A 24,364-nucleotide genomic window follows, 5' to 3' on the forward strand; every position below is an offset into this window, starting at 1 on the left:
AGAGGCTTATTTAGAGTCGAACTATTTGAGAAATTGGACTAATTTAGTGCATGGACACGTACTGATTGAAGCTGTAGCGGTTAGCTTCTTGTGTCGTCCTACTCGGTGTGTGAGTGTGTGTGTGTGTGTGTGTGTGTGTGTGTGTGTGTGTGTGTGTGTGTGTGTGTGTGTGTGTGTGTGTGTGTGTGTGTGTGTGTGTGTGTGTGTGTGGAGCATGATGAGCTATTCTTTTTCCTCTAGTCCTCCAGTAATCATATTTGAAAAAACCTAGTTTATTTGTCGCCATTGTGGTGAGGATTATTATTTTAGAAGTGATGAGGTGGTGACTTGTCCAGGGTGTACCCCGCCTTCCGCCCGAGTGCAGCTGGGATAGGCTCCAGCACCCCCCGCAACCCCCGAGAGGGACAAGCGGTAGAAAATGGATGGATGAATGGCATTACAGTACCTTCGGCACTGTGAATAAACGACACGTTTGAGCAGGTGTTCCGGCAAAACCTGCACACTCCTGGAATTTACGCAGGCACCTCCTGCACGTATGTAGCAAGGAATTTGGAAATGTAACAATTATATCTTACTGAGTGTGCATCCCTTTTTAGGAAATATTTCACTTGAGTACAGTTTTTGGCCATGTGAATACTGGGGCACAGCAACAATAAAGATCGGCTGCACTTAGCTAATCCTTAAAAGCAAATATCGTCCCTGATCCGATCCCATGATCAGGATCAGACATCTCTATCTCTATCAGTATTTGAAAGGAAACTCAACAATTTAAATGAATGCTACTAATTCTGCAAAGGAGTGTGTCAAAATAACACGGCATAATTTTGCCAGAAGATTGATGATGGCAAAAAAAGCATCTGGTCATGATTAAATATATTCACACACATATTTACTAAACTATAATAATGAGTTATAAATATTTCCTCTACGGCACATAACTCCATTGATGACAATTAAATGACACTGAATTTGTTAGAAATAATCACATTGTTTGGATTCTTCACAAATTCTCAGTTATGACACCAAAATTAAAGTTGACACACCATACATTTAAAAAAAATGTGTGAGTAGAGAAAATAGGGACAGTGGAATGTGGATACTTTTTTTTAAAAAAAAAGGGAAAACGTAATCTGTTAAAGAATGAAAATTCATTGCATTTCTGTGTTTTTGGCAGATGAGAGGCGCTTTACGGGATATGCAGCTTGAACACACGTCTACAAGGCTGCATATCAGAGATAGCGCAACAAAAGAAAGTACAGCACATTTACTGTATATATAATTATCAATTCAGTTATTTTTATGAAAACCTCAGGAGCACATGGTGGATTAGCCCACAGGTCACTGATCCACAACATTACATTGTGCGTCATGAAATACTGTTGTGTGCGTTGTATGCACCAATACAGTGCAAAAGAGAAAGAAAACTGCTAGCCAAAGACTTCCATCCCACAAATTATCCAAGCTTAAAATAAGTATGCAATTAAAATGAAAGGGACATAAAGTACACAATTTGAAATCTTTGACTCATCAAACACACACACAAAACCAAGAGTTTGATAAAATAGTGACAGAGCAATCTGTCATGCCTGGCTAAATGGTCACATGAGGTTAATAGATTTTCCATATCTCATATGGGCTCTTCATTGCCACCATCACTGTCCTTTTAACCATTCTGGCATGTCAAGTGATAATCTTAAAAAGACAAAAATGACATCTTTAGAAGCGACTTGGAAACCAATATCAATGTAAACAAGCTTTCTTGAGCTTGAGTTGTAAATGTTATTCTCTGCAACATGAATCAAATTGATCAAATGTAGTACATGCTCTTTTTGGAGACGTGCAATTCTGGTGATATTACTAATAAAAAGGACACAGGTTGGTGTAATAATTAAAAAATAACATTTTAGAGTGAATATTCTGTAATTTACCATCACAAATGTGGTGTGATATGATGTCTGGCAAAGTTAGTGAGTCAATCATGTGTGGAGTGTGTGTTACTGTGTTCATTTTTCCATCTGACACTAAAAAGTAATTATTCCTTTTTTTTTTTTTTTTAATCAATAAAGTACTGCTACATATAACATTTACAGTATGTCATTGAGAAAATCTGACATTGTTCTATAACAAAGTTGTATCAATGCTTTGAAAACATTCTTTATGCTAGCAATGTGTGACTCAGGCAAACATTTGCCTGTTTTGACATACCAATCGGATTTAGAGAGTGTACATACAACAGGAGAAGAAAGTAAAGTTGAATTATTGTCTGTAGAATTTTAAGGATTGGTAGGTGGTTCCGATTATGGACCGGCCAAGGCGTTTGAGACATGTGCCACAGCACATGCCTTCGTTGCTGAGTTTGATGTCGTTGTTAAAATATGAACTGTTAACCATGGTTGCATAGCTATTGTTGTTCCCCACAAACACGTGTGAGAAATTATTCACATTTAAAGTTAAAGTACCAATTATTGTTCTAAATGTGCCGCTATTTTATGCACAACAATCATCTTAAATAGTTATTACCTCACCTTCTCTTAAATGCAATCTTGACTGCTTTGCCTCTAAAAGTGTTGATGCAGAACAACAATTTGTAGAGGTCTGGCTATTTAAAAAAGACTTAATCTTTCTTCAGTGTGAAGCAGAGCAGATTAGCAAGAAAGCATGACTGCCACCTTTTGGTCAACTTGTGCAATTGTAGAGGATATTGACAATTTAAAACCATGAGGACCTGCATGTAAGTTGTTGTTTTTAAATATTCAGACTGTCATTTCTACAGTACATTATTGTGAATACAAAATTTTTTTTTAAATCATTAAACCATTTTAAATATAATGTTTCTATGCAATGTGAATATTATTTTGATGCCCTGCTGATTTTGTAACTTAAAACTGTCCACCTTAATCTTAACCCTAATAAATAAAAAGAACACAACCTTTGGAAGTGCATCGATGGTAGAAAAAAAAGAAACGGTAGCTAAGGAAATATAAAATGCCGGCCGGCCCAAGTCGGACTCCCGAACAAAACAAATGAGATAAAATATAATGAAGCAGGTATTTTAAAGGCGAATAATAAAGCGTACATAAAATTCACGCTGCATTTGTACAATCCAAACTATTTTCTTAAGTGAATCCTGTTTATGAAAGCAAATAATAACCCATGAATAATCATGAATATTCACAGTTTTAAAGTGTGATTAATCTGATAAAAAAATCAATTGACAGCACAAATAAATATATATATATATATATATATATATATATATATATATATATATATATATATATACACATACATACACACACACACATACATATGTATATATGCACAACAATTTTGTTTTTGTTCACATTTTCCTTAATTGAATTTAAAGTTCTAAAAATGTTTTTTACGTACGCAAAGATACTGTGTGATTGTTAAACCCCTTAAGTTATTATCTTCCCTCGTTGTGTTTTCATCTAAAGTACAATGCACTGTCATTGTGACATCCTATAATAATGAATTGAAATCGCCACAGTTACCACAAAGTCTTGCAGACAAAAATTGGCCTTAGTGTGTGAATGTAAATGTGAATGTTGTCTGTCTATCTGTGTTGGCTTTGCGATGAGGTGGACACTTGTCCAGGGTGTACCCTGCCTTCCACCCGTGACCCCAAGAGGGACAAGCGGTAGAAAATGGATAGAGGGATTGAATTGTAATTTATACGCTGCTTTTGTGTATTCAAAAGATTAAGTTAGACAATGACAATTTCGTGAGAGTCTCCATGATGTTAGATATTATTGTAGAAAATTAAGAAAATACTATCACTATTGGGCCACCATTCCCCTGAGAGTGCCTATTACTCAATGAGCACATTCTTCAGTTATACAGTATGTCAAATATTGTCTCATTACTTTCTTTTATCACAGTAAAAAATAGGCCATTGTGTGGAAAGGAGTGCCATTCAATACACGCATAAATGTATCCCATGCACAGGATTTTGCGACCATGACTTACACTCGAAGTAAGATGAAGCACTCTACCGAGTAAAGTCAAACCTTAAATGTAGAAGAACTGATAGTTGTTCTTTCTAAACAGCATTACTGTGGAAAAGTCAAACATCACAAGACGAAAAATATTGCACACTTAGATAAACTGAGCACAAAATGAAAGTCTCTCGCAGTAAAAGTGTTTCTGTGAAATTATTAATAAATTGATACGATTCACTTCAGCAGAGACAGTACTCATTATTTGTTCAATTGAGTTCAGATCTAATTTAACTAAAATATTAAAAAATGGTGGTTGGTGCGGAGGCGTGGTTAGGGGCGTGGTTAATTGGAGAGTATATTTACAGCTAGAATTCACCAACTCAAGTATTTCATATATATATATATATATATATATATATATATATATATATATATATATACTTGACTTTCAGTGAATTCTAGCTATATATATATATATATATATATTTATTTATTTATTTATTTTATTATATATATAAATAAAAGGGGGGCTTGGTCGGGGGCGTGGTTAGGGGCGTGGTTAATTGGAGAGTATATTTACAGCTAGAATTCACCAACTCAAGTATTTCATATATATATATATATATATATATATATAATATATATATATATATATATATATATATATATATATATATATATATATATATATATATATATATATATACTTGACTTTCAGTGAATTCTAGCTATATATATATATATATATATATATATATATATATATATATATACATATATATTTATTTATTTATTTTATTATATATATAAATAAAAGGGGGGCTTGGTCGGGGGGGCGTGGTTGAGGCGGAGGCGTGGTTAGGGGTGTGGTTAATTGGAGAGTATATTTACAGCTAGAATTCACCAACTCAAGTATTTCATATATATACCTGTATATACTTGACTTTCAGTGAATTCTAGCTATATATATATATATATATATATATATATATATATATATATATATATATATATATATATATATATATATATATATATATATATATATAAATATATATATATATATATATATATATATATATTTATTTTATTATATATATAAATAAAATAAATACTTGAATTTTAGTGTTCATTTATTTACACATATACACACACACACACAACACTCATCTACTCATTGTTGTACTTGAAAGTACAATGCTTTGTTAAGGGTTGAATTGTCCATCCTCTTTCTATTCTCTGTCACTATTTTTCTAACCATGCTGAACACCCTCTCTGATGATGCATTGCTGTGTGGCACGCACAAAAGTGCTTTCATCAAATGCACGAGAGTGTGGAATCTTCCATCTCTCCCTAGCATGGCCCAAAACTTTGTCCAGTTTACATCTGCTGTGACAACTAGAAACACACGAGCCTCCACCAGGGGGCAGTGTAGCGTACCCAGATGTAAAACCTCTTTTGCACAATCAGCCTTTTCATATAAAGGAATGGAACGACCTCACAACAAACTTGAAAAGTCTAAAAGATTACTCTTCATTCACAATTGAAGTTAAAAAGTGGCTTTGGAACAATCAAAGCTGCTCACACGGTCACTAAGATGGGCATTATGTTTGACACATCAACCTAATGTGTATTATATTTATTCATGAGAGCATTTTTTATTGTAAATTGTGAGGTGTGTCTGTTAAAATCATGGTTGTTTTTACAAATGATGACAGATGTGAACAAAAGCATGTATTGTCTTTGTGTGATGATGTAAATAAGGTGTGGTTGTATTGTATATTAAGTATGTGTCCATGAAAGGGCATTTTATGACTTTTTTCTTAATACTTGTGTATGATTTTATCCTCATAATTTTATTGCATGATTTTTGTATCCCTTTAATTTAGGTAGCCAGGGACTGCAGATGGAAATTAGCTATTTAGCTATAATCTGGTACAGAACATATCTGTCTTTGAGCTTAATGTTTCTGTACATTGTCCCTTCAAATAAAGACTAAACTAAAACCGGTCAATCCTTGCTTCCTGGGGAAGATCTTCCCTGGCAAGCAATTAGTACTCCAGTACTTGTACCCGGAGGCTGGTCAGGTCCAATCGCAGCTGCGGCAGACTTTTTTTGGGGGGGGCGTGGCCTCCAGCTCCGGCTGAATACCGGGAGTTTGTCGGGAGAAAATCTCTGTCGGGAGGTTGTCGGGAGAGGCGCTAAATATCGGGATTCTCCCGCTAAAAACGGGAGGGTTGGCAAGTATGTGAATAAATAATGGAGTAAGTAAATAAATAAATAGACAAATAAGTAAGTAAATCATAATTTAATTAAATACATATATGAACTACAAGTAAAGTAATCATGAATAAATAATGAAGTAATTTATGATTCACATAATGATGAATAATATTGTCTCATTTTTCAGTAAGGTTTAAGATGTTCATCAGAATTATTCTTCTATGTACTTTGTAAACACTTTGAGTTTGAACAGTTTCTTAAAGCTGATTATATTAGTACATTGTTTACTAATCCATTCCGTAATTTAATTCCACATACTGAAATACTAAAAGGTATTAACTGGTGTACAGTGCATTTGGAAAGTATTTACAGCGCTTCACTTTTTCCACATTTAGTTATGTTAAAGACTTATTTCAAAATTTAATAAATCGATTTGTGTCCTCGAAATTCTACACACAATACCCCATAATGACACACACTTTGTATGCACTGTATGTGCATACAAATGTTTTAAGTTACAATGTCCTCTAAGGTAAAATGTGTCCTATTTTGTTGACAATAATTGTTGTACATTCTTGGGTAGCAGGTAATAGTTTGCTTTTTTCTCCATTTTTCTACACAATAACTCAGATATGGTAACACTATCAAGCAGTAGAGAATATGGAGTGATTTTTGGTTCAGAACATATTTAGCTTTGTTTATTATTAAAGTATATCTTGCCCTATGTTGTATATTTTTGATATGTGATTTCCAGTTCATTTTATCATCTATTATTACACCAAAAACTTTATATATTCTGTGTTTAGTTTATTTATTCAGGACAATGCAAATTGATTAACTATCTGATTTACAGACTGTAAATGACCCAGATTATACATATACAGTATGCAGTATACATATGTAGTGCCAAGACATAACACAAAACACAGAAGAACAATATGACAATATTATGTTAAAAACACAGACACAAAAATAAAAAAAACTATGAAATTAGTCAAAGTGACAGCGTGACGTGAATCTTTAAGGAAACAATTTGAGATGCTTTTTAAAAGTGTTAAAAGTAGGATATTCTCTTATATTTATGGGAAGTCTGTTCCAGAATTCACTTCCTTGGACTGACAAAACTGTTTGTCCAAAAGTAGGTTTTCTGTAGGGGATGTCAAGGTCTTCTCTGGAGGAGGGTCTGGTGCCAAAACCTCTGTCAGTCCTTAGTTGAATGTATGTGGGGAGTGGGGCTAGTGCTAGTCCATCAATAACTTTATAAATTAAACATCTATGTTTTAAAATGAATACAATTTTCAAAGTTCAACATTTTATATTTTACCAAAATGTTACACTGATGTTACACAGAGGCTTTTCATTCAATGATTTTTATTTGTATGGGTTTTAATATTGTGTTTCCAGTGAGTGACCAGGTTGTGATGCAGTAATCTTTGTGGGAAAATATCATTGAGTGTAAAAACATCTGAGCAGACTTTATTGTCATGCTACTCTGTCTTTACCATGTCTGTGCTCTGTACATACTTAGACTCCATCTATTTGTATTTGACTTTCTCTTCAACTGTTACCGAACAGCATTATTTTATTTTTACTGAGATTCAAGGATAGTCTGCTTTTGTCCAACCATCTTTTTAATTTGTTCATTCCTTGTTATTATTTCTATTAGCTTCTGTGTTGTCTCCTGAACAAAATACAGTCATGTCGTCTGCAAATAATATTAACTTTTAAAGGGGAACTCCACTTTTTTTGGAATTTTGCTTATCATTCACAATCATTATGAAAGACAAGAACACACATGCCTTTTTTTTTTTGTTGGATTTTAAAGATGATTAAAAAAAAGGCTTGGAAGATGTGGCTAATGGGAATCACTGATTTAGCCTTCAAAGCCCTATAAAACAACTTTAAAACCCTCTGTCAACATTTTGTATACATATTGCACGTCTATACAGGTATATAATGTAGTAACAGACACGTTCATAACAATATGGGATATGTACAATAATTACTGTATTTTGGTAATTTTAATCATTGCCGGAACTAATTATTTGGCGCATTTATTTCCACTTCCATAGCAGTGCACGTCTGACTTCTGGCAACAACCCCTTCCGGATACAAACACGCGAGTGTGTTCTAATCATGGCAGATTTGGCAACAAACAATGAGGACGACTATTTTTGGACAAAAGAGGATTCACAACCTTATCTTTTTGAATCTGAACTTGTGGAGGATGAACTCCTGCTTCTAGAAGCCAGTACGAAGGAAGAGTGAGGCGTTGGAGCAGACAGAAGCCGATAGATTGAGGTGAAAGTGAATCGAAGGTGCAATGTGGAACTTGAAGTCAAGCTATTTTGACATAAATGGAGTGCTTACCCATAATTAACAGGCAAAACATTCCTGGCCAGCTGGACCAAACAGACAACTGTCCATGGAGTGAGTCACAGTTTATATCGATCATGATACATGCAGAACATCATGCGTGCATCATGACAGCAGGCTGGCGAGTTGTGTTCAAACAAAACATGAAATGTGGGCTAATACTTTACAGATACGGTAAAATGATATTTCAGTGAGTACAAATTGGTGTCCGATCGCAGTGATGAGCATTACAAACTCAAACGTGTTTCATGTTGACGTAGAAGCTAGCTTATATCTTGCCGTAGTTAGCTTCTACGGCTAATACCATAGCACGTCGATGTGTTAGTACGCTAGAAAAAGAGTTCCTCAGTGTTCGCTCTTACAAAAACAGTTTTGCTGCAGTTTGGTTATTATACAGGTTACGGAACGTAAATTAAGTACCGTATTTTTCGGATTATAAATCGCAGTTTTTTTCATAGTTTGGCCGGGGGTGCGACATATACTCCGGAGCGACTTATGTGTGAATTTATTAACACATTACCGTAAAATATCAAATAATAATATTTATCTCATTCGCGTAAGAGACGAAGCAAATGTCCGCAATCGTCACACACACGTCAGCAATCGTCACACACGTCAACCAATAAGAATTTGGCGGGGGCTGGTCATGGCAGAAGTGTATTGTGCGTCATGGCAGAAGTGCATTGTGGGTCATGGGATGCTAACTGCTGCTACATCCGTAGCTATTAAAATGGATTATTTCAACATTGGCGGTAACTTATAAAAACTGAGAAGGGCTGAACAAAAATGGCACCGAAAAGGAAATCATATACTGCAGATTACAAGCCGGATGTAGTGAAATATGCAGCAGAAAACGGCGATCGAGCAGCAGAAAGAAAGGAAACGGCGCATACCAGAGGCCACACCGGGGAGGAAGATTTAATCGGATTTAGCGATCGGGAGTGACAGATTGTTTGGTAAACGTATAGCATGTTCTATATGTTATAGTTATTTGAATGACTCTTGCCATGATGTGTTGCGTTAACATACCAGGCATGTTCTCAGTTGGTTATTTGTGCGTCATACAACGTACACTTATTCAGCCTGTTGTTCACTATTCTTTATTTATTTTAAATTGCCTTTCAAATGTCTATTCTTGGTGTTGGATTTTATCAAATCAATTTCCCCCAAAAATGCGACTTATACTCCAGTGCGATGTATATGTTTTTTTCCTTCTTTTCGGGCGGTGCAACGTATACTCCGGAGCGACTTATAGTCCGAAAAATACGGTATTGGTGACGTTTTATTAATGCATTTTTAAAGTGATTTAGTGGTAGAATTGATTGTTCCCATTAGCTGCATTGATAGCCACCAAGAACGAGTTGGTTTGTATATGTTAGAAAGCGGGAAAAAAAACAAAACATGTATCTTCTTGTCTCTTATAAGAATTGTGAACGATAGGCAACATTCCCCAAAAAAGTGCAATTCCCCTTTAAGTCCTTTGTAACCTTATAAATTATGTTTACATAGAGATTGCAAAATTTTCAGAATCAGAGATGCGTGATTAATCCCAGGGGGAAATTTGTGTCTTACCGTTGCTCTTCATGTAATACAGCATTAGGAAACTAAAAATAGAGATAACAAACAAAAACAAAAAGCACCATAGAAGAACTAATATGATAACATATGTACAAGATAAACAATATTTACAGAATGAGTTTACCCGTAGAGCTGTGTGAGACAGGTATTGTACATTTTAAACATAAGTGTAAGATAAAGATACTGTATAGTGTAAAGACTGCACAGTTATAGGGCTTAATAAATATACATTTTGGTCCCAGTATTGATCCCTGGGGAACGCCACAAGACATATTTAGCACTGTAAACATATGTTCACCTAGTTTTAGGTATTGCTTCCTGTTGGTTAAGTAGCTGTTTATCCAGTTTAAGACCAACCTTCTGATGCCATACCATTCTAATTTGTTCAATAAGATATCATAGTTAATTGTGTCAAAAGATTTTGTTAGATCCATAATTAAACCATGAATGATATTTTGTAGATATATATTCTGTTAAAAGAGTGGTTTGCAATGTCAGAAAAATTGTATTTAAATTATCAAAAAACTTTCCATTCTGAGTTCCCAATGAACAGACAAGAAGCTGACTCTGCTGCACCAAGCCAAACGCTTGGAAGATTCCGCTGTGTACGATAGAAACAGACGGGAGGGGTCATCCATTGTCCTCAAAAACCTGCCAAAGCTGAATCTACGACAAGCTCAGGCCCGAGGGATCTTCTTCTTTTGTCTTCTCATGTGACCGAAAACAAGGACTGTTTACATACTACCCAATCCTGTTGAGAAATGTGTTGTTGCGTAAACATTGAACATCTAAATAAAAGAGAAGACGAAAACCTTCTTCGTCAGAGCGTGGTGCAGGACTGTACAGAAAGTACAGTGGCCATGTCCCTCCTCAATATTGAGTCCAAATTTAATTCTGTCTCTGTTTGATTCCTTGTCTTTTGTCTTGTTTAATAGATGTCATCAGTGTTTGAACCTAACATCTAATTGGTCCTTCGAGGCGGATCCAATACGTTTTGACGATTCCAGCTGGAGTGAGTGAAACCAGAGGAATGGCCACCAACTCCTGATTGAGGAAGCTGTTTTCTTCATTTCGGGCTGGAATTTGAAAAACTGACGGGAGTCCGAGGACAAGAGGAAGGAACGCAGAGAGCAGTGAGTACGTTTTAAGAGAAAGAAACGACTAAGAAAAAGCGTGTGACTGAGGGTTACGACGCATATACAAACCCTGTAAATTCTAGGCTCTAACAGGTAAAAAGGCCAAAGAATTAGAGGAGACGACGGAGTCCAATGTCCGTGATTAAAATTTAAAATAAAAACTGAATTAAGATAAAAACTGAAGAGGCCAAAATACTGGAGGGTATCGGATCCCACAATAAATATTGAAATATCCGTAAGCCATTATCATGAGGACGACGGAGTCCGACGCAGACCTAACAAGGTCTATTCAGAAAAAAAACAACTGAATTTTTGTCCGTAAAAAACAATAACCTGGAGGGTGTCGGAGCGCTACATGTATGAAACATTGAAAATTTCCGAGTATCATAACACTGAAAAGTATGAATGAACTTGAGAGTGTGTGGGAGTAATCGCCATTCGGCTATCACTCCATATTAAAGTTGTGAGAAGTAAATAGTGGGTTATTGTGGAAGCTTGTAGGCAAGACACCTCCACTGGGGAGCCAACTCCAGTAGAAGCGACGTGTACCACAATAATAAATTAAACCACTATCTTACAACAAAGAAAAAGTAATCCTTATAAGTTCGGCTCGGTAAGGGACGACGGATTACTCCAAATTTACAAAATGGGAAAAGGGACAAGTAAACCAAAGGTTAGTCAAAAAGACGAGTTAAAATGTAAAGACTGGAAAGCAGTAGAACCATACAATGAAAATGTATTGGAACAACCAACAGTAAGGTCAAAAAGAGACCCAAAAAAAAACAAAAAAAAAACGCAGACCTGATATGGTCTATTAGAATCTATTGTAACCAAAATAGGAGACATCCAAATCTCCAAGGACCACACGAAAAGACAAAGAAATTGATCAGAGGGATAATAAGGACATACTAAATTATGAGGACTTAAGTAAACAAACAGCGAGTAAATCAGAGATAATAATATAAATAAAGGGTAAAGAAATCACATTTTTGTGTGACACCAGAGCATGTAAAGTTAAAGAAGTTAAAGTGCCAATGATTGTCACACACACACTAGGTGTGGCGAAATTATTCTCTGCATTTGACCCATCACCCTGGATCACCCGCTGGGGGGTGAGGGGAGCATGTAGAGAATAAAATGATTGTGCTGGGTTTAGTGATAATATCAGATTATGAAGGAGGAATGAAAAATAGATGGTAAAATTGAGATTGAGTATGGAGGGAGACAGAGAGAGAGAGAGAGAAATAAAATCTCAAAGTGCTAAAATGAGATAAAAGTAAAAATAGATGAAGAAATGGGAAAAAATCAATAAGAAGACCCCGCCTTCCGCCCGATTGTAGCTGAGATAGGCACCAGCACCCCCCGCGACCCCGAAGGGAATAAGCGGTAGAAAATGGATGGATGGATGGAATAAACTAATGCTTACGACAGAGATAATGGGGGGTATTGAAATAAGATATGAAGAAAATGTAGACTGAAGATATACATGTATGTTTGGATATATAAAGAGCGCTTTTATATATACAAATATATATGTGTATAATTAAATAATGGAACAAATAAAAACCTAGATTAATAACTTTAATAAGAGTTGATATGTATAGCATGATAAAGTGGGTTACATGTTCATTAACTGAGCAAAGAGGAGAAGAAAAAAGGAAATAAAAAAAAATAAAAAGAAAAGCTCAGGTGTTGCTGACCTTTGCCCTTAGGAGTGCACTCACTCACTCACACACCACCTTGTGTGTGCGTGTGTGTGTGTGTGTGTGGGCATTGGGGGAGGTGTGAAAATGAATTTATTACATGAAAGGTTAAAGTAGGTTTAACTTTGAAGTGTAGTATAACATTCTTAGGTTAGATTATGTTTTACACATTTGTAGTACACCATACATACTGAGTGTTGAGTGTGATGTTGAGTGTGATGACATAACATAGAATAAATAAGGAGGTATGCAATCAGGAAAACTATCAGCTAGCGATAGACAACTGTTTGCTTTGAATATTGGTGAATAATAATTGCAAATAAAAAATATAAACAATGGGAAGAATGTAAATTCAGAGTGTAAAAGTATAGATTAAGTGGCGTATAGACATTTAAGTGAGTTTAAAACGTTACTTAAAAATACATAAAGTAAGATGTATAACATTTGAATTAGGAGAAAAATAACATTAGCGTTATTAAATAATCTACATAGTGAAAGACACAAAATAAGCAAAATAAAAGTCCAATTATGCAAAAGAGAAGTAAAGGATCTAGGACGTTCTCTAAACAGAGATGGACGCACTATTGTGGAAAATAGAAAAACAAAGTACGACAAGTACAAAAACCACAAACAAAGAAGCAAATTAGGTAATTTTTAGGATTAACCAATTATTGTAGAAGTTGGATACCAAATTATGATGAAATAGTAGCTCTTTTAAGTAAATTAATGAAAAATTTAATCATCTGTAGAGTGGAATTCAGAAGCTGAAGCAGCATTCTGTGAAATAAAAATAGAACAGAATGTGCGATTGTTACAGTAACGAAAGTTTTGAAAGCTATCAAATGACGATCAAATTGCTGAATGCAAGCGGCAGAACTAGAAGCATTAATAGAAAGAAGCATGTAAAGTAATGAAAGATCAAAAGGTCACAATATATATAAATATAGCCAAAATATAGGAATGATAAAGTTTAATTTGTGTAAAAAAAAAAAAGAAAGAGAAAAAGAAAGAATGGAAGCAGTACAGCTACCAGCTAAAATAGCAATATGCAAATGTGCAGCACACACCAAAGGAACAGATACAGTATCAATAGGAAAAGTGTTTGCTGACAAAACAGCAAAACAAGCATTGTCCTGAGGTTCCATGCACATCTAAACAAAGGCAAAATAATGCATATTGGATGATAAACAGTTTGAAAAAATGCATGTAAAAAGAAAAATAGACTTTATAAGGAGTTTATCAAATCGAGAACAGAGAATGCTGAAAAACGCTATAAGAACTACAAAAACAAGTTGACCAATATATTGAGACAAGAAAAAAGGGAATATTACAAAAGAATGTTGCATAAAAATAAAAATAACATAAAGGCTACATGGAATATTTTGAATAAAGCAATAGGGAATAGGACAAAGCGAACAGAATTACCTAGATATTTAAAGATAATATGTTAATTGAAAACAAAGATGAAATTGTCAATGAATTAAATAAATTATTTGTTAATGTAGGACCTAGCTTAGCAAACAAAATACCAAGAGCTAATGATACATCAGGGGATGTCTGGAAAAGGGAAAATAGGGTTATGCAGTCAATATTTCTTAGTGAGATGACTTGAAAATATTAGCCGATAATATTGAAGAGGAAATGGTTAAACAAAAATTATGGTTTGATGTAAATAAATTATCTTTAAACTTGGAAAAGACTAAATTTATAGTATTCAGTAATAAAAGAAAGATAGAAGTTAGTTTATCCATAAACAATGTGAAAATTGAGAAGTTGTCTGAAATCAGATTTCTTGGGGTCATCTTAGATGAAAAGTTGACATGGAAAGCTCATATATTGCATGTGAAAAATAAGGTATCTAAAAGCTTATTTATTTTGAACAAGGTTAAATAATAACATGAGAACGTAATATTGCTCAATTATTCTATCTTATTTCAATTATTGTGCAGAAATATGGGGAAATACATATCACAGCAACATAATGCCTTTATTTCTTTCGCCGAAAAGAGCAATTCGTATAATTTGTACAGTAGGATATAGAGACCAGCACTCTTCATTAGGTCAGGATTATTAAAACTAAAAGACATGGTAGAATTGCATACTCTATAAGTGATGTTCAAAGCTAGAAATAAAGTTCTTCCGAAGGACTTACAAAAGTTACTTGTGTTCACATCTGAAGATGAGAACCACAGAAGGCCGTATGATTTTAAACTAAATAAGAGTGCCAACACATTTGAAGCAAATGTGCCTGTCTGTTGCTGCTGTGAAAGCATAGAATTCTCTAGACAAAGACTTAAAAAGCTGCAAGAATATTTTTGAATTTAAAAAGAGTTACAAAAAGAGACAACTGGCATTATATCAAACTGATTTTTGATTGTGATTGGACGTGTCATTTTGAAAATGCTTAAACGAAAATTAAAAGTATTTTGGAGTTAGGGTGTTGGTAGAGGTAATAGTGATAAAGTCATCTAAAATAATTTGTGTTAAAAAAGGGTCAGATAAATATAAGAATAGTATTCTTCCATCTATTCCTTTCTGAACATGGAAATGTATAAAAAAACAAAACAATGAAAGTGTCAATTGTATATGGCTTGTATATATGCATTTTCATGAAAGGAATACAAATAAATGATGAGGATGATGATGAACAAAGAAGACATCTATGTATGTCCAGACAATAAACCATTCTTACAAAGAAAAATCGGTATAAGTGTGCAGCAATATTGAGCCAAGGTAGAACTCATGGCTCAACAGGAGGGATATGGATATCGTCATACAGAAGTACTATACTTCCTATAGTTTAATTCGTATAAAAAAAATAAAATAAAAAATAAAAAATTTCGTATACGACATCTAGGCTTGGATTTTAATTAAACTAAATAAGAGTGAAGGAGAACATTATTGTCTGGTCATAGTAGATGCATTTTCAAAGTGGGTAGAAATATTTCCTAAAGGAAAAGCAGATGTGCTAACAGTAGCAAAAGCATTATGCAAAGAGATAATATCAAGATATGATATAACTAAATCTATACAGTAACAATGGACCTTATTTTGTAAATCAATTGATCAAGAAAATAGAATCATTATTCCACATTGATATCAAAAATCACTGTGCTTATCATCCACAAAGCGCAGGATTAGTGGAAAGGACAAACGGGAATAAAAAGACAGACTAAAGAAATGTATGGAAAAAACAAAACGTCCATGAACAATGTATAGATTTAGTAAAAATGTACAGTACATGAACATTACAAGTACAACAAGACTCAGACCATTTGAAATAATATTTGAAAGACCTTATCAGCTACCAAAATTTCAAAAAATCAATGAAAAGGAAACATGAGCATTCTCCAAGGGGGGAGAGATTGTAAATAACTTAAAAAGCAGTAAAGATAGTGGAAAGACCAAGCTGAGTACACTTAGCACATTCTAAAAAGGTCATATAATGGGAAAATGTATTTGGGATTGTATTTACATTGTAAAAATGTCATATAATGGGAAAAAAGTATTTGGGATTGTATTTGTGTTGTCAAAGGGACATGTTAACTAGCACACTACAAATTCCACTGTGACAAGTTGTAAGCATACCATTTGATGGTGTGTCAAAGTTTGATAATAATTGGTTCCTGTTTTGGTAATTAATGTGTTCCTAATGGCGGAGCAAGTGGAAAAGGCTACAAAAACTGATTGTGTTGTATGTATAAGCCCAGAAAATTACTCAAAATGAGTCAAAAAAGTTGAATTGAAGTAATGAGCATAACAAAATTGACCTTGTAGCTAAAGAGACAAAGCAGAAACCAATATTTGATAAATATGTGAAAAAAGCTAATTATACCTGCATTAACATGCAAGGCTCTGTACAACAGTTAGGAAACATATTAAGATTAAAGATTAAAGTACCAATGATTGTCACACACACACTAGATGTGGTGAAATTTGTCCTCTGCATTTGACCCATCCCCTTGGGGAGCAGTGGGCAGCAGCGGCGCCGCGCCCGGGAATCATTTTGGTGATTTAACCCCCAACTCCAACCCTTGATGCTGAGTGCCAAGCAGGGAGGGAAACGGGTCCCATTTTTATAGTCTTTGGTATGACTCGGCTGGGATTTGAACTCCAACCTACCGATCTCCATCAGATAACTGCATACACATAGTAAATGTATCAATATTTGTACAAGAATTGTTAACACGCCTGAACAGTTTGATATCTGAACATTGGAAAATAACTAGACATGATGTAAACTGGCAAGTGTTGTAGATCCAACCTATATTAATGGGTGTCCAAAGAAGTATATCTGACGACTATAAATTGGTAAATCAAGTTGCAGCTGGATTTGAATCATACGTCTACTGGTGGTGTACGATTAACAAGAATGTTGACAGAATAAACTACGTCCACTACAATGTACAGAGATTGGAAAATTACACAGGCCAAGACTTGAGGCCGTCGCTAATGAACTCGCCGCCGCCTTCCTTATGGCTTTTCAAAACCGTATGACGCTAAACATGCCGGAAAATGGCGTGTGCGCAATATTTGGTGAACAGTGTTGCATGTTCGTACCAAACTGTACTGATGCAGAAAGTAGCCTGACCAAAGCACTGGAAGGCCTGCACACCCTTAACGGTAAACTGAAAGAGCATTCAGGCATAGATACACCTATGTAGGAGGGGTGGTTGGACGTGTTTGGCAAATACAGGTCTTTGGTATCTGGTAAATATGGCCGTGTTCAGCAATACTGACGTTGTGTGGATGTTGTTGTTTTCCCTGTCTGCGTTCTCTGTTTAACCGTCTGATTACCACAGCGATTGGCCCAGCAGATGATAAAGCTGTTCAGATGTACTTCCTGGTGGACGACAAGGAAGATTAATCTGAAGACAAGAATACCTACCAGAATGGTGTTTTCTGATTTATTTCCAGAAATGTCATAATTATGAGGAAAAAAAAAAAAAATGATGTTCAATTCTGAGTGTAAACATAACTTGGTCCTAGAGAAATTAAGCATTAACTGAAAATTGCAAGAAGTAGTTATTGGGGATAAGAAGATTATGGAGAAGTTATTTGATAAACAGGAGGGTAATGTCAGAAAAATTGTATTTAAATTATCAAAAAACTTTCCATTCTGAGTTCCCAATGAACAGACAAGAAGCTGACTCTGCTGCACCAAGCCAAACGCTTGGAAGATTCTGCTGTGTACGATAGAAACAGACGGGAGGGGTCATCCATTGTCCTCAAAAACCTGCCAAAGCTGAATCTACGACAAGCCCAGGCCCGAGGGATCTTCTTCTTTTGTCGTCTCATGTGACCGAAAACAAGGACCGTTTACATACTACCCAATCCTGTTGAGAAATGCGTTGTTGCGTAAACATTGAACATCTAAATAAAAGAGAAGACGAAAACCTTCTTCGTCAGAGCGTGGTGCAGGACTGTGCAGAAAGTACAGTGGCCATGTCTCTCCTCAATATTGAGTCCAAATTTAATTCTGTCTCTGATTCCTTGTCTTTTGTCTTGTTTAATAGATGTCATCAGTGTTTGAACCTAACATGCAACATTTACACAAATGCCTAAGGAGTGCCAACTTTCCAATGTATTTAACACAGTATATCCCACCCTCTCCGGGCTTCTCCTATGTAATGATTGTATCTATTGTTGCGCGACCAGTCTTCTTCTCAGAGAATAAAACACACTGGTCAATACCAAATTCTTTTGGATGACATATATGTTGAGTAAAAGAGACCACCCAGACAGAATAGCACTTGGCCAAGTTTTACTAAAGCTTTAGGAGACCAGTAACATGACTCTCGCCAGATCCTTGTAGTTCGCTGAGCTCCACACATGGATCTGGGAGTTCTCAATAGGAGATGTATTTCAGAAGGCGGGGCCTTGTAAAAAAAATAATTGTATTTGATTGGATAAACCACTTGTCCGTTATCTTGAATGACGTGCTACTTCAACCACATCGAAATCAACCCGTGACGCTGATGAGAAAACACTGCGAAATCCAAAACACAACAGCCGACATATTGGATAACGACAGAGCGAAAAGTTCTCTGTTCATCTTTTAAAGAATTAATATTCGATAGATTCGACAAAACAGTTGCAATAGCAGCGAGGGCTACGTACCGCCATTGTTGTTTGAATCGAACAGTCGCTTCGGCGCTACGTCACATCTATGAAATCCCGCCCGGCAATCCTGATTGGTTCATTACCAGAAGGTGGGGCATTGTAAAAAAAACATTGTATGTTATTGGATAAACCACTTGTCCGTTATCTTGAATGACGTGCTACTTCAACCACTCACATCGAAATCAACTCGTGACGCTGATGAGAGCGACGCTGGGAAATTCAAACCCGGTCGGAAGAAGAGCCAAAACATCCTTGCCACCAATAAATGCCTTCAAAACCGTTCTCTGTTCATGTTTTAAAAAATTACTATTAAATAGATTCGACAAAACAGTTGCAATAGCAGAATCAATATCAGCACACGACGCATTGAGGGCTGCGTGCCGCCATTGTTGTTTGAATCTAACAGTCGCTTCGGCGCTACGTCACATCTATGAAACCCCGCCCGGCGATCCTGATTGGTTCATTATTTTTTGCTATCTGGAAGGAGTTTGCAATGCCTTCGAGCCCAGATCCTTGTGGAGCTCAGCGAACTACAAAGATCTGGCGAGAGTCAGGTTAGGAGACCAGCCCTTACAATGCAACCATAGCATCGCCAAGAGAGGTCTGAAGGAAACAAAAAGGAGTCAGCTTATGTAGAGCGAAAACAGCCCCTCTCGCCCAGAAAGAAATGCAGCTGTTGTTCAAAACAGATAAGGCCTTCTCCACAGAAAGGGAATATGTTATTCGCCTGTGCAGACACTTCGGCGCCTTCAAGGTAAAACAAAGAGTTTACTAGCAGACATAAGATGAAAACCAAAGAGTTCACATGGGAAAATACTAGCTGCTTTAAACAAGTAAAGAGTTCACATGGAAAATTACTAGCTGCTTTAAACATGACTATGGATTAAAAAAGAACACTTAAAAATATTTAATTCTCACATTATGTACGTATGTAACACATGCACAAGCATTAGCTTTAGGTGTTGTTAGCTAATAATAGAAATGTTGATAGCTAACATGACTGCAAATTGTTCGGTGCTTCTCTTGGACTGTTTTTTATGTGTGCACACGCTCCCTGCTCCCGCCGTAAACACCATTCATTTTATGTGGGCCGGTAAAATTGTTTCATCACATAAACTTTGTAATTGTGAAAAATATAGACAATTGTCGAACAAATGTGTCCTGTTAAACCACTAATGGTAACAAAAGCTAGCCGGTGGTGTTCTTGTTTTATCTTTTACTTTGAAAAATGTTACTGTGAGGAAGTTGCAAACAGCACCTTTAAGTTAACACCCTACTGTAAACAAGCTCTGATATACTGACTCAGGTCATGTGACAGACCCAGTGTGTTTTTGATGTGGTGTCATGTGATGGTTTAGGCCCTGTTTAGAATAGTCACATTTTAGCCCTAAGTAAAAAACAGAAAACACAGTGTTTCCAGAGGATATACTGCATAATATAAATTGCTTTGGGATGTCATTTAAAACAAACCAAAATGTAATTTAATTTACTTAGGAGGGTAGAGAGGGGCTGTTTAGAAACAAGGTATATTTCCAATGGTGAAGTATTGCAGACAGATAGTGCTGCAGTGTAAATGATGGCAGCATTGATCTCCAGCGCTGTTTAATAGCCCTGTAATGTCCGTTTAGTACCTAAGCAACACTTGCTAATCAATACCAAACTCTGGCACCAAGTAACAGGAAAAATACGAGGGAGAGAAAGGATGCATGGAGAGGGAAGCGAACTACAAACTAAGCAGGGACTGTTTACACAACACTGTTGTAAATTAAATTGAGGACTCACTTGAGACCCCCCCTGTCCTGGAGCATTTTAAATATTGTTAGTTGTAATAGTACCATTTACTAGTACCAGTAATATTATAAACAGACCTTGAACACCATTCTTGTGATCATTATTTTGTTATTGACACAGCTATGGTCACACACATTTTCAGGCATGTGATCACCTTTGGAGAAACAAAAAAAGAGGAAAACTGACGAAAAAAAGAGAAACATTTCTATCGGAACGAAGTGCTGCCACGCAAGCCCTTTATATTTATTCTCATCTTTTGGCTGTCTTTTTGACACTTACATGTCCCATGTACCAGATAAGTTTTTGTTTTTTAAGTAGATAATTTACTAACAATAATATCATTACAAATGTGATGTAAAATTATATAACATGCATGCAAAGAACTCAGAAAAAGTTTCCCATTTGGCAACTCTATTCTATAGCCAAGCTCCCTCGAGTAATATACTTCCGGTGTTGTGACCTCTGTTTACATCAGTCACCTCAAAACTATACCTTCTCGCTGGCTACTAATAAATGCTGTAGAACTACAAATGGTTCGAAACTAACAGTGTTCTGTTTATAATCATTCAAATATGATTAGCAGCCATGTACAAAACCGTCAACGTTGTGGCAACACAGGCAGCTTGATTGTAACATTCACATTGCGGCGTGGCGAAGTTGGTAGAGTGGCTGTGCCAGCAATCGGAGTGTTGCTGGTTACTGGGGTTCAATCCCCACCTTCTACCTTCCTAGTCACGTCCGTTGTGTCCTTGGGCAAGACACTTCACCATTGCTCCTGATGGCTGCTGGTTAGCGCCTTGCATGGCAGCTCCCGCCATCAGTGTGTGAATGTGTGTGTGAATGGATGAATGTGGAAATACTGTCAAAGCGCTTTGAGTACCTTGAAGGTAGAAAAGCGCTATACAAGTATAACCCATTTATCATTTATTTATTTATTATCTTAGTTGTAGTTTTCATTCCCAAATTTGAAGGTGTTGAAATTGCCACAGTAAATCGCCAATGCTGATAGTAGCCAGTCTATGGCAAATCCACTGTAAATAAGCATCAAGCCAGGAGAAATTGAGCTTTACTATACGCTCGAGCATTTTCTACACAGCATACTTGCTTCGTTGGTGTTTAAAATTGCAACATTAATTAGAGGGAGTTTAGCTGTGTCTGCTCTGACTGCTGCCTAAGTGACTGTTTCCTTGGGCTGGTGTTTAGTCTGCAAGATTGCTATTGCAACAACACATCATCAGTAGGGTAAAACTAGCCTGTTAGATTTTACGACGCCTATATGTTTGCTTATGGAAAGTACTGAAATCGGTACCCAACCTTACCTGGGTTGGAGATATAGGTGCATTTGCATTCATTTACAACAGGGTGCACACAGCCATGCACTAGCTCATAACAGTATCATTGATGGAGAATAAAATGAGACTTAAAGGCCTACTGAAACCCACTACTACCGACCACGCAGTCTGATAGTTTATATATCAATGATGAAATCTTAACATTGCAACACATGCCAATACAGCCGGGTTAACTTATAAAGTGCAATTTTAAATTTCCCGCTAAACTTCTGGTTGGAAACGCCTTTGGATGATGACGTATGCGCGTGACGTAGCCAGTGAAACAGGAGTATCGGTAGCCCATTGAAGCCAATACAAAATAACTCTGTTTTCATTTCATAATTCCACAGTATTCTGGACATCTGTGTTGGTGAATCTGTTGCAATTTGTTCATTGCATTATGGAGAAAGAAGCTGAACAAGCAAAGAAGAAAGTTGTCAGTGCGAAGCGGAGTATTTTGCGAGGGAAGTCAGCAACACAACACAGCCGGTGTTTCATTGTTTACATTCCCGAAAGATGCAGTCAAGATCGAAGAACTCGGACAACAGAGACTCTTACCAGGAGGACTTTGACTTCGATACACAGACGCCTGTAGAGAACTGGGACAACACAGACTCTTACCAGGATTACTTTGATTTGGATACACAGACGCAGACGTGCTACCGTGAGTACGCAGCTGCGCTTCCAAACATTTGATCGCTTGCCCGTACGTGCGTGTCACGTACGTAACTTTGGGTAAATATATAAGCTTTATGAACCTTGGGTTAGGTGAACGGTCCTTCGGGCTGAGTGATTGTGTGTGTTGTGCAGGTGTTTGAATTGTATTGGCGGGTTATATGGACGGGAGCTAGGAGCTAGCATAACAAACACCCAGGTGTTTGTTATGCGGGATTCATTTGTGGCATATTAAATATAAGCCTGGTTGTGTTGTGGCTAATAGAGTCTTGTGTTTATTTACTGTTGCAGTCATTCCCAGCTGAATATCAGGTCCCACCCGCCTCTTACAGCATCTTCCCTATCTGAATCGCTTCCACTCCCCACTAGTCCTTCACTTGCACTTTCCTCATCCACAAATATTTCATCCTCGCTCAAATTAATGGGGAAATCGTAGCTTTCTCGGTCCGAATCTCTCTCACTTCTGGCCGCCATCACTGTAAACAATAGGGAACTTTGCGGAAATGTTCAACTGACTACGTCACGCTACTTTCGGTAGGGGCAAGGCTTTTTTTGTCAGATACCAAAAGTTGCGATCTTTATCGTCGTTCTCTACTAAATCCTTTCAGCAAAAATATGGCAATATCGCAAAATGATCAAGTATGACACATAGAATAGATCTGCTATCCCCGTTTAAATAAATAAAAATCATTTCAGTAGGCCTTTAATGCACTGCATTATTGCATAGTTAAAAAGTAATTGATTTTATCTGATGAAAACAAAATTAGCTACAATTAGATTACTACTCGTGCAGGTGAAAGCCACACTTGATAACACACAATACATTTGCCAGAAGCACATGAAAATAAAGACATGTTTGGACATTACTGACCGGTCACAAGAGCAGGCAACAAGGACGCTGAGCAGGTTGTAGATGATGAAGGTGAAGATGACAGCGGTGATGGTGCCACGTGGAATGGAGTAGCTTGGATTTTTTAGATCGCCTAGTATGGGTCAACAGGTCAGTTAGTACGCACATAATGAGTTTGTACAAACTCATGCACATGCTTCCCAAATACCTGACATGTTGGATCCGGCCATGATGCCAGTACAGCCATTAAACATCACAGCAAACACAGTGGCAAAGGTCATCAAATTTCCAGTTGTGTAATCCACAGTGTAGTCAGCTATGTGAAGAGACAATGACAGATCGGTTGTGCTTGAAGCTTCAATAATTTGAGCTAACATTCTACCATTTCAATTTGCACAAAATGTTCACGGTGCAACAGTCAACTGAGATGCAGCTGTTAGTGGAAAAAAAAGGAACCTCGTTGTATACTCTGAATTTATGGCAACAAATGATGAATCAGTACACAACAATATTTAAATGATATGCGCAACACTGAATATCATTTTTACTTTTGTAATATGTAGTAGCAATTAGCAGTGACCATTCACATTCGTAGTAGACAACACGACACAAAAAA

The 24,364-nt window shown here is 36.4% G+C and overlaps 1 protein-coding gene across 1 annotated transcript in view; it reads right to left on the reverse strand.

Moving 5' to 3' along the window:
• LOC133663453 (solute carrier family 12 member 9-like) overlaps nucleotides 1–24,364 on the reverse strand; it is a 137,479-nt gene that overhangs the window by 98,062 nt on the left and 15,053 nt on the right. The window contains exons 5-6 of the mRNA XM_062067927.1: nucleotides 23,957–24,064; nucleotides 23,770–23,881 (exon numbers count right to left, since the gene is read on the reverse strand). Of these exons, the coding sequence (XP_061923911.1) occupies nucleotides 23,770–23,881; nucleotides 23,957–24,064 (220 nt within the window). The remainder of the gene's footprint in view (nucleotides 1–23,769; nucleotides 23,882–23,956; nucleotides 24,065–24,364) is intronic.

Source organism: Entelurus aequoreus, linkage group LG13 (assembly GCF_033978785.1).
Source record: "Entelurus aequoreus isolate RoL-2023_Sb linkage group LG13, RoL_Eaeq_v1.1, whole genome shotgun sequence".
Taxonomy (NCBI): domain Eukaryota; kingdom Metazoa; phylum Chordata; class Actinopteri; order Syngnathiformes; family Syngnathidae; genus Entelurus; species Entelurus aequoreus.